The sequence below is a fragment of the Echiichthys vipera genome (assembly GCF_963691815.1).
Source record: "Echiichthys vipera genome assembly, chromosome: 7".
In the NCBI taxonomy this organism is placed as follows: Eukaryota; Metazoa; Chordata; class Actinopteri; order Perciformes; family Trachinidae; genus Echiichthys; species Echiichthys vipera.
Window position 1 is genome coordinate 22677746 of NC_139832.1, and position 12594 is coordinate 22690339.

The 12594-nt window shown below is 41.0% G+C and overlaps 1 protein-coding gene across 1 annotated transcript in view; it reads right to left on the bottom strand.

Moving 5' to 3' along the window:
- LOC310949780 (serine/threonine-protein kinase BRSK2-like) overlaps positions 1 to 12594 on the bottom strand; it is a gene marked incomplete at both ends in the record, with an annotated part of 184653 nt that overhangs the window by 10750 nt on the left and 161309 nt on the right. Inside the window, 5 exons of the mRNA XM_083917329.1 lie at positions 559 to 619; positions 7660 to 7725; positions 7997 to 8147; positions 9098 to 9195; positions 10439 to 10603. Coding sequence (XP_083773455.1) covers positions 559 to 619; positions 7660 to 7725; positions 7997 to 8147; positions 9098 to 9195; positions 10439 to 10603 — 541 coding nt within the window. The remainder of the gene's footprint in view (positions 1 to 558; positions 620 to 7659; positions 7726 to 7996; positions 8148 to 9097; positions 9196 to 10438; positions 10604 to 12594) is intronic.

Here is a 12594-nt window from a genome sequence, read left to right on the forward strand (position 1 = left end):
CAGGCCCCAGAAAACAGAAAGAGGGATAATACGCATAATACTTAGTGGGGGAGGAGAGAAAGTTGCTGTGCTGTCACGTCCCCTGTGGAGGTTTTTTTTTCTTATGAGTTAACAGAAAGATCAAACAGACACAGTGATGACTCATGTAAAGTCTGAACAAACACTGGATAACAAGAGCTTATTGTAGTGGATCCCTGCTTCCTCAAATACAAAGGTAGAGCTGAACTGAGGATCAAAACTTAAGGAGTGGGGAAAAAAGTATCTCAGACTAATAATAAAGTGGAGCAGTAGAACAATATTGCATGTCCAGCAAGATACAGTGATATTGCTTTCATAGTGAGTGTTCTGTGCATTGTTAAAGGTCAGAACGCCCCAGCGATGTAGCAATGTCTTTATTTTCTTGAGGAGACATAAACAGCAATAAGATGGGATCTGCAATAGTGGGATGTCTGTTATCCCTGAGGGTAAACAACTAGATATTTGAGAGCTGTGTGTGTGTGTGTGTGTGTGTGTGTGTGTGTGTGCGTGTTTGAAAGTGCACAGAGGTTTGCTACTTACCCGCGGGCTGCTGAGGGGGCTGGTGGAGAGGCCGGAGGAGGCTCCACTAATAGACCTTGACCTGTGGCACAAACATGCAAGAACACACACAGGGGCAGAGGTAATTTGTAAGACCTGTTACATGTTTCAGTTAACACAGGTGAAAGTGAGAGCTTGGAGGTTACATGTTGCACACAGTTAGAAAGCATCACAGCATATGTCAGCATCAAACCAAGCACACGGTAGTTACTATCAAGCCATTTCCAAACACAACACCTATTAACACAAAGAGGGGTAAAAGCATGACAAAACAGTATCAGCACTAACTTGACAATAGAGATTACTATCATTGACTTGCAGCAATCAGTCTCAAACCAATTAGGCTCAAACTTCTGTGTCAAATATGTTGATTCGACAGCAGCTTCTCACACAAATCTATAGGCTGCATTTCTACAAATTAGCATTCAAATGAGCTTTTTCCGCTCCGTCTAGTGTCTGCTAATAAACCGAACGTGTTGACTTTTTAGGCCTTAGCACTGGATCAGTAGAAAGTATCTGGAGGCAGGCAATGAAGTGGGACATTTGGTTGAGTGCCATTTGTCATGTTTTTCTTTTCCCCTGCAGATGCCGTCAATAACCCCTATGAGCAGAGAGAGCCCTGCTCAGAAAATGAACAATCACAGGACAATCTGTCTCCATCAGGCACGCACGCACACACGTGTGCGCGCACGCACACACACACAAACAGGACCTGTCAACACTCGGAAACACCAGCTGCTCACTGTCACAACACTCTTCCTTTTTGTCATTCAATCTAATAATACCCCCCACCCTCTCCTTCCATTTCATCATTGATGCATTTATGAACATGTGGCCTAGCCTTGAGATCCTTTGTCTCTCTTTGGAAAGATAAAGACACTACAACTAGTGTTTTTTTTTCTAACTTGCTTGGTTGTAGAGGAAGACCTCATGGACAAATGTGAGGGGAGGATGAGGGAGTTTACTTTTAGAGTGATGGAGGGATGAAAGATTGAAGGGTAGTAGTGAGGGAAGGAGTAATGGAGACTGATGTTCATTCCTGATGCTGGAGCAGTCCCAAAGGACCATGGAGGCATCCATACATGGACACAATACTGTGCACATGGTTACAGCTAGTAGCCATAAAAATGATATCGGCGCTGTCATAACAACAAGCCCAGATTAAGATCAATATGTATCAATCTTCTAAAAAGGCTGGAGCACCTATTTGGGTTCAGTCATCCAATCCCCTCTGAGCTCTTAATTTACAAACACCTAAGGCACTGACACAATCAGAACAGTAGAGAAGCAACAGCTACAGTGTGAGAGAGGAAAATATAGAAACACCCACTCTTAAGCTATTTTTGTAGTTCTCTCCCTGCCCCTTCTGTGAGTGTATTTATTGCACATGCACTCATGAGTAGGCGATGTTGATATCACCAGGATTTCTTCTTTAAGAGAGCAACTGACCAGACAGTCGCTACCATTTACATTTAAGTCGTACAGTCCACTGAGACATGCCCACAGTCACTCACTTAACAACAAATTGTACTTCATCTAAACATGGCCAAAACACAGCGTCCTCGGGCCATTATGAGCATATTGTTAGAGGCATCTGTTAGTGTTGGTCCAGCAGGTCTTTAAAGCTAATGTTACAGATGGTTTTACTGTACAGTAATGGGCTGTCAGAGCACAACCCTTGCCTCAGAGAGTCGATGAATTATTGTTATTTATAGTGAAGAACATACACTAAGAAATAATTTATCATCTATCATACAGAAACACGTCAGTCATGTTAAATCAGTGCGAAAGGTCATGCTGGAGCTTGCTTTAAAGGGTCCGTTCACCCTCATTACAAAAACACACGTTCTCCAGTATCTAGTATGGAAGCCCAGGGAGACAAGCTAAAATTGTTCTTCCCGTTGTTCTTCTCCTGTGTTTATGACTTAAGAATACGTGAAAAACCAGTTTTGCCAACAACTTTAAAACGTTTTGGCAGGTGATTTTGTTTTGTCAGAAAGTTATAAAAAAAAACCACGTTTTTACCTGTTTTCACAGATGAAAACAAGATTATAAAAAATGGTCCTGACAATAACAAATTCACCTTAGAGACTTAGAAGACGGATCCCCAGGAAAAACAAATATCACTTGCTTCTCGGGACTTCAGTAATTTAGCCATACGGAACGTTTGGTCTTATTTGGCCAAGTTTTGAGGTTTTTCCCACTGTTGCAGAGATTTCGGATTCAACCCGAAGAACAATTTTGGTGGAATAATATGGTGGAGTTGTATCTCTTTAGCTGTACTGAAAAAAATAACCTCATTTATTTAATGAAATCCTTGTAACAATTTTACTGCTGAATATCTAGTACATGTCATCCAACAACAGCAAGTGTAATGTACTTATGTACTACCTAAGGTTTGAGTTTTTTGGCACTGCAATAATGGTTAAGATGGGTATTTTCATTACAGCCAATTGTTGTCAATCACCACAGGGGCTTTAGTATGTCCTTCCAATCTGATATAGTCTCGTCAGCAAGAATTATTTATCGCAGTGGGAGATTTTTAGTAATTATATATATGATTCTGATAGCTGATATTAAGATCAACACAGTGACATATCATACTTGGTGTTTATGATGCATTATTGGCGCGAAAAATACATTTTTTTGATAAAATATATCCCCCAATGCATCATGGGAGTTTCTGGTTAGGCTTTTTCTGCAGTATATTGGTAAGGGAAGGTCGTAGAGAGATATATCCGAATATATCAGAGAGATGCATCCCTTAAAAAAGGTCCAGGCTTCCCAACGTTGCCACCCCTGAGTGCGTTCGACCTTCCGTACCCGAGATACGTCACAGTAATCACAAACATGAGAAAGAAAGGTTACATTTACTAGAAAACACTGATCCGTGATAAAAAAAAATCCTGCAAAAAATGTATTATTATATCTTTATTTATTTATAAAGTATTTCAAAGTTAATGTGTAGTGACTTTAACTATTTAAATTGCATTTGTTAATATATAATAAGATGTACTCTTCCATTCAGTGAATTTATTACATGAATAAAATGTGTTACTTTTAAAATGTTTACTTAAAATATTCGAGTTCGCACTAAGTTTTAATTTTACTATGTATAAATTACTTAGATTAATTAACATGTTTTACTATACCAACAAGTCAGTTTTTTCAGTGTGTATCACAAACGCTATTTCATTCACATAATCCCATAAAAGGCTATCTCACCTGGACTAAATAAATCAAAACTATCTGCCTTACTAGACGTCACTGAAGGTATATTGTAAATGAGATTTTTCTTACTTCTTCCTTTATGTATTTATGTTTAATTAAATCCTGTTGCTTGCGGTTTGGATAAAGTGTGTGTGTGTTGTACCCATACATGTGTGTGCAATGGTGTACTTTACTTTATGTGTGTATCTACCCATTCTTATCTTTCTATTATCCATAACATTTCCCATAAGCCTGTTTTGGAACGGGGCCCATGTCCTCAGTGTGTGAACACCGGCTGTGTCAGAGACCCATCCAAAGCACCCGTGGGGGTCTAATGTTTGGACTGCGGGGGATGGAACAAGTACAAGAGGTTCTGGGACAAAGGCATTGGCTGAAATAAAAAGAAAGTGAAGCTAAATGAAATGGATAGTGCCAGGAGTCAAACGGAGAACAAATAACACTGCCAAAGCTGAAACACGACCCGACTTCTCTTTCTCCCTCCTTTTTATTTACTTTGTCCTGTCAATAGTTATTATACACAGATAATATCCATATCAATCAAAACATTTTAATAATCCACTTCCTTTTCCTGAGCCTTGACAACTCTCTATGGACTCAGCATATTAACATTCACAGCTCAGCTCCTCACATTTCTAAATGTAGTGAGACCCCCGCAGCATCTGATGTAGAGAGCAGTGTTAAAGGTGCTATATTTGTGTTCATTTGAGCCTCTTAAATAAATCATTGTAAATAATTAGCGTAAGAGCCTGACTTATTAAGACTGCTCTGACTAACTCAACACATTCAAACTGCATGAAGCAACTAAAGAAGATCTGTAAAGAAAAAAAATCAATTGATATTCTCTTCTTCACACTGCAGCACTTTTCCATTTTTCATTTACATATCATTAACCTCCCTTCATTTCTCCTGGCATGTTGTTAAGATTTAAAATCAGTGGGATATCTTGTGCTTGAAATATCTTTTAAAGATACTCTTGGGTATATAAAAAATGACATGGGCATCCATGCGAGAATGTCTTCATGTACATTTCTCTGCTAGGTGGATACTGCAGCATTTATCCCAAATCTATTCAATTATAGTTCACAGAAGCAGTCAAATCATCAATCATATGTATGAAAATGCCGCCTGGGCAGCTGATCAGACTGTTACGGCCTACATTAGATATGTGAGGAAAACGCTGGATAGGGAGTGAGGTTCAGACATTTTTCGTTGTGTAATTTTAGATAAAACCGTCTCCCCTCTCTTCCATCATTTACGCTGGCGGAAATGTATCCTGTCAAAACACATGTTTCAAAGTCAGTCCTGTCTCTGACACCCTCTGATCTGAAGTTCTACGAATCTTCTGTGCTGTCGACAAAAGTTTGCTGTCGGGGAAAGATAAGGTTAGGTTCAGAGAAAGTCAGTCAAATCTTTGGACGTTATTCAGCTACGTATGTGCCTCCACAGCGGCACTGTCTACAAACACACACGCACTAGCATGCGTGTGATCAAACGGAGCACACGCAAGGGCGTGATAAAAGGCAGAAAAAAGTTCAAAAACACAACCAAATCACTTTGTTACCAACATCGTTTTTTACCCCCACTGATCAGCTGGAAAGCTATGAATTGCAGGGGGAGAGGGGACGTTAAGCGAGAGAAAGAGAGATTTGATTTGATTTGGAGGCGGATGGGCTGTGGTATGGGACTCCCCCAGCCTTCAACCCACCAGAGCTGATAGGAAGCCAGACAGAGAAAAACTAGCAGCATCTTCACATTAGCATAGCAATTCCATACAAACAGAGGGGGGCGTTTGGGACTGAAGGTCAGCCGCACACAAGGGACCACAGTGGAGAGGGAGAGAGAGGAGATATTAAAAGAGTAGGGAGGAGTCCCCGAAAGAGATTTGGGTGGAGGGGTTTAGAACAAAGACAGTGATTTAAAGTAGCACGGTGGAAAGATGCAGCAGAGCTTTTTTAATGACTTTCTGCGGCTTCTGATATATGTAGGATCCAGACACAAACCTATTTCATATGCTGCTGTCTGTAGATGCAACTTTTTATTGAGATTTATATGACTAAACCTAAAGGTCCTGTTTTAAAAAAAGGTTCCAAACACTCATTTCAGTGCCCGTATGATACGTACGGCGTTGATGCTGCTTGATAAAGTTGTTGCAAACCGGCCAATGTTTTTTTTGCGATTCTAGCCTTGACTGAAACAGATGAATCAGAGTGTAGGGCGGAATGAGAATGCTTCTAAACTAATACAGTGCAACCTTTAAATAAAGAAGAGATAGGACTTGGATCGCCTGGAGGGATGAAACACAAGAGGATGAATCGTAAAGTGAAAAATCTGAGGCGCCAGAGGACAGAAAGAATTAAGCAGAAGTGTTAAGAGGTGGGAGCTTTTGAAGTGGATTTTAAAACTTCTGCAGTGGCTTCCCCCTGTGAAATACATTCTTGATATTCTGTCGTTGGCGGGACTCTATGGTGAGGAGTTATTAATGCATCTGGCATTTGGATGAATATTCAACATTTTTTATCTATATAATATATGCGCTCTATATGCTATACTGCTTCTGCATTTATGTCCCGTACCTCGGAAAGCTTTTTCCAGCACTGCCTATCATTAGGCAGATCAGGTTATCACCCCCTCAGATTCAATCTTCCCCGCTGTCACAAATGTCACTGCCTCTGAGCAGAAATGTGTCGTGTGATGATATATTGGTTGTTGAAATAAGATGTGGAAATAGATTTTAAATCAGTCCGCTGCGCCTCATGGGGGTGTGGCTTGGGCTCGACTTTTTAAAATAGAGAAATGGAGAAATGTTCTGCAACCAGGGAAAGTGGGACACAGTATGGGAGAACCGACTATCAATGCACTAGTTTATGAAAGAGATAATTAAACGAACACCGGAAGGGGGGGTTTAAAGTGTAATTCCGGTACAAGATCATTCCATGGTCTTTTTTGGCAATAATATACATCAAATAAGCCATCGAGATTCATGTAACAACTATTAACGGAGAAGTCCGGAGGAGTAGCTAACAGCTGGACGTGGCTAACACTGATTAGCTCGGGGCAGTGCGGTGGAGGCATTAAAACAACTTTTTTTAACCACTAACACTGCTCAAAATAACACCAAACCTCTGCAGTATCATGATAAGTGTCCTTACACAGAAAACAAAGCATCAACAACGAAGTTAGAGAACCCGGAGTTTATCAAAACAGTGTTTTGCATGACTCACCAACTGGTTTCCTCTCACAGTAAAGTCCATTCAAGTCGATTACCAAATGCAATCCAAAAGGAAGGAGTCCGTTTTCTGTGTAGGGATACTTATCATGCTACTGCAGAGGTTTGGTGTTACTTTGAGCAGTATTAGTGGTTAAAAAAGCAGCTTTAATGCCTTCACTGTACTGCCCCGAGTTAATCAGTGTTAGCCACATCCAGCTGTTAGCGATTTCTCCGTTGTAACAAGAAAACAACTCTCAATGGCTTATTTGATGTATGTAAGAGCTGAAAAAGACAATGGGATGATTTTGTGCCGGAATTACACTTTAAGGCTCTGAATTGCAAATACACTTCCTCCGTTATTAGTAATTAACAAAGTCAAACTTTAAGGAACTGCTATCTCAAACCTGTGGTTAGACCCAGCTTCTTTCATTTTTTTCAGATGGGTTAGAGCTCATTCAAAAAGACTTGTGAAGCCACATGCACATGCTGCGTACAGTATGCAGTCACCATTTCAACAGAGCATCCTTTCAACAGAAAGCACCGCTACATCTTTCTCCTGCTACAGAAAGTCGTCTTGCAGAGGTGGGCTGGACACAGAGCAAAAGGAGGTGAAAGCGTGTGGGGTGAAATGGGCAAGTGAATACCTTTCTTCCTTGCTGCATTTTCTACTGGCGTCAGGAATATCCAAGCTTTTACTGTACACTGATTTACTACAATGAGACGGGAGACAAAGCGAGCAGAGAGTCAGTCTCTGTTCAGGTTTGCCGACAACCTGGCCTACTGACACCAGAGACAGACTCGCTGTCAGGACTGCTCAAACACCACTGACCACACACACAGACACACACACAGACACACACACACACACACACACACACACGCACCCACACACCCACACACACTCACAAACACACAGCTATGTCTACTTCCATTTGAAAATTGTAGAGGTTTTTCAGATTTTTCTTTCACCTCCACGCGTACCTCTGTCCATGCTGTGTCATGTCGATAGCCCTCCTCGCCGGTACAGGCGAGCCTCCGTCCGTCACACTGAGGACCTCCATTGACTTCCTCTCTGGTCTCCTCTTGCCATGACGGTTCAACATGGGAGAGTCCACCCGCTTCTTTGGTGGATCTGTGCAAAACAGACCGACTTAGAATCAACACAATGTCAATGCGTAAAAATGCGTTGAGCAGTTTTGTACATATGTGTGTGAATGTTTTAGTGATGTTTAGCGCTGATCACACTGACATTTTAACTAATAGTGAATAAGTAATGGTTTCCTTTGAGACCTTGAACTAATGGCCACTGTATTGACTGTATCACATTCACTGAAGAGGGAGTCTATTCATCAAAATGTTGGCATCGTTCGCACGCACACACACACGCGCGCGCACACACACACAAACTCACACACACACACACACACGCACACACGCACACAGACAAACAGACAGACACACACACACACACACACACGCACACACACACACACACACACACACACACACACACACACTTGCACGTAGCACTCCTTCTATTGCCCTGGCAGAAGTCTAAGTAAAGCATCTCTGTTTCTGCTCAGATATCTGTGGGTGGAAATCTGTTGTACTGTGCACAATTTTTTGATGAGTTAATATCTGCACTGAAGCAGTCGCTCGCAGCTGACAGTTTTTGCAAACTTGGCCTATTGACACCTTCTATTTTTGCTACTATATTTCATTGAGAAGCTTGTCTATATTCAGTAATCAGAAAGCTTTTTTCTACTGGAGAGTCGAGCCACTGCTACTGGAGCTGATCCAATTTCTTCTGAAGGAGGAAAACACTGCAGAACGGTTCAGACACTTGGGGTATTCATGAGTTACCTCCTTGCAGTACTTATTGTTGTCTAAAGCTTGTTCTCTCTGTGTAAACAGATATCTATTCAATGACTAGATGAAAACCATTCAAAGTTTTAAAAACAAGTCACATAGTAGAATTGTTCAGATATTTCTCCTGATATGCTCTCTTTTTTTCAAAGTTGTTTTTGAAAAACCTATTCTATTATGTTACATTCTATATCTGCACTTTGGTCTGAGCCTTACCAATCTCGTTGCGAGGGGGAAGGTTCTGGTCCTCCTGACTGGGGTACCTTTCCTTACGGTCCAGTAACAGGAAGTAGATCATCTTTTCTTGGTTGTCACTGCAATGAGGAGACAATGACAAGTCTGCTGAAACATCAGGAAAACAACAACAATGGTTTTGAACAAACCTTAGTCACTTCACACACAAACATACATACAGTATGTACAGATTAAGTAAGCATCTGTACAGATGTGTGCACCGGCACACATGTCTGCAAGGGCTCAAAACCAAAACATTAAATTGCAAAAACCCTCCCTATGATTAATGTCCCTTAATCTTTTTGGGTTCATTGTGAAACCGCTACTAAATAGCTTCCATCATTTAAAGAAAAGTTAAATTATACAGCTCATTAAGCCATCATATACTATTCTGTATATATCTTTTAGGATATATCCATGCGCAGTCTGCTGGTAAATTTATGAAAGTATCAAAACATTATGAGTTTGTCCTTTCCTTTCTCTGTAAATCAGGAAGCGTAATATCTTTAGCCTCTAGGCCAATACTTTTTATGCAGACGGCCCAGGGACTGGCCCTACATAATAAAGACAGATTGGAAAGCAGTAGGAGGCAAAGAGACAAGGACCTGCAACTTCAGCTAAAATGAACCAGGGGAAGGGAGATAGAGACCGCAGAATTTCCTCCAGTCCAGCACTATTATGGGATGCTCCCAAGAGATAGGAAGCAAACGGAAGAGATGGGGAATGGGGGAAGTGATGGAGTAACGCTCGTTTAGTGTTAAATTAAAGAGGCCGGGCAAATGTAAAATAGAATGAAAGGAGATAGAAAAGCAAAGGCACATGAAACTACAACATCTGTATGCCCATAATAACAAAAAAACAAGTGCATGAAACGCTGCAGGGCAAGTATCGTCGTCATGTTCATATGAAAAACACACTTGTGTGTAACTGAGACGAAAACATTAGTAGCAGAACATAAACTATGTGACCCAGGGGCTTGTTCCTGGTGCAAGCTAGGATCAGTTTGGTGTGGATGTATCCTAGTATGGCAAGCTGTGTAAGTGCTATGTGATAACAGTTAAATGATCTATAGCCTCTGACATCTAAAGTGACAGCCCCACAGGATTTCATAAGAGCTGCACGGACACCACACACCCATCCTTTCGCCGCACACGGCCCTGTACTCTTCTCCCCAACTGTATTTTTCTCCTTTTCAACACCGTTTCACCTTCTCCCCCCATCCTCCTCACTCACACCTTTTCATTCACCAAACCACATTTCTTGTCTCCTGTTCTTCATTACATCTCTTTCCCATCCATCCCCTTTGTTCCTGAATTCACTCACTCATCGGAGAGCAGGTCTTTCAGTAGTTTGTTTTTGTCTCTGAAGCAGCCCAGGGAGTGCATGCTATCCAGTACGTCTGGATCGACGTCGTCTGCGGAGGGCAGGCTGCGGATGGTCACCTTCCTGGGCACGGGCTGCTCTGGCTCTGGTTCGTTCTTCCCTCCTCTGGGAATGCAGCAAAATGACAACACACAAAAAACCCCACTGTCAGCCATTTGGTCCCTACTACTGTAAGTTTGAATACATAGACAGAAAGTTTTTCATAGAGCTTATATAGCGAAAAGAGGCATTAGGCATCTCACTTGGCAGATTTACAGATTTAATAAGTATGTACTGTAAACAGAATATGCCGTTTGTGCAGTGTTTGAGTGTTTGTTTTCCTCATTATGACCCTGGTTCACATTATGATACTTCCATAGTCACGTATTTTCCCCAGGTTTAGTCATCCTGCACATAAGCTTCAGAGGGCGAACAAGGGTCATCATATTCGCCAAGATGCAGACAAACCACTGAGTCATGCTGCTAAGTTTTGCAATCTCCCTCTCCCCTCCTGGCTTGTTTTCCAGACTTTTCAGTTTTTTCACTCCCCCCATCCCCCTCTTCTTTCAAGGAGGGATATGGGGTGATATAACTCTCCTAGTTATGTCACTTTTCTCTGTCTTTCTTCTGTCTTTCTCTATATAGGGAATACACAAACAGGACTTTATCATTTGGGATTTAAAATGAAAAGCAAATCCACACTGACACCATTTTTTTGAGCATTTCAGGAACATAGGAACTAGATGGCTGTTTCAAAGAAACAAAGTATTAATTCTTGATTTATTCTGAAATACTGTTATTTTTTATCATTCAGTATTTGATAGAATACTAGCTGTGGCAAAAACAAAAACCTTTATTTTGTGAAAAAAGCAGTAGGCAAAATAAGAGATTAGCCACAGCGGATATTCTATCAAATTCTGAACACAAAGAATTTACAATATTTCAGGATAAATTTATTTATAATTTGTTCTCTAATTTTGATCTCCAGTGTGAGTATGCATAACCCCCTTTTCCCAGCTTATCATTTTTTTCCCTCTGGTGAGCCCTGTTAAGCATAAACCCCAGGCTTTAAAATCACCTACAGCTACCTAGATGCTGTGAACATGTCAATTGGATCCAAAGTTCTGCACAACCCCTTCCCCTGTTTCATTATGTGCATATAAAATCTGGTGGTAGGGGAAATTAAAAAAAAATGTTTTTTTTAAATATTGCACAACAGTGCTGTAATAAACCCAACCTATATAAGGTTGATTTTTTTTGGTAAAAATCAAACGCCCACAAACTAAAATGACCATAAAACTGAATGTACACCTGTCTAAACACAAAACACTATTCCCTTCTGACAGCGGGACTGACAGGGCTGTTCTATTCGATTGCAGTAATCTTAGCTAGGTGTACCTAATCAGCCGAGAGCATGTTGGTTCACTGGCCAGCACTAGTGTTTCTGGTGAAGACAGTTTGGCCTGGTACTGTCCTTTCAGCACCACAGTGCTCTGCTCAGATTGTTAGGAACCTACTTCACCAACTAATACAACTGATAAACAAACAAAAAGGAGGGGGTGGCCTTATTTGGAATTGTAAAACAAAAAGTTGTAGTTTGTGCAATTTGGAAAGATAGCTGCAATGAGCTGCCTCTGGGGGAAAGCCACAGCCACATTTAAAATAGAAACCCCCCCAGCTCATTCATTCAGTCATTTAGGCAGTCAGCCCGACACTTGGCCAGCCAGCCTGCCCTGCAGAGGCAGACAGAAAGCCAGGTGACTTCCTTACTGAAAAAACTCATGTTGCATAAGTCCCCTCTCCCAGTTCTTCTCTTGTCTCCTCTTGTTTCTGCGCATCAGTCTCGCTGTCTGTTTACATGATCTTTCAGTACACTACCGAAACCATAACTCTTCCCCTACCAGGACTCACAACCTCCTACCATTATTAATATTTGCTCTTACAGTGTAAGAACCTTTGAAATCCTTTAAAAAATCTTACTTAAAAAAAAAAAAAAAGCTACAATTATTAGAGGGAGAATATCAGCCCTTACAAATGTTAATCAGTGTACTGGTAAAATATACTGTCAAAAAATATCTGTTCATGATTTTGTTGCCCATTAAAAGACCTCTGACATA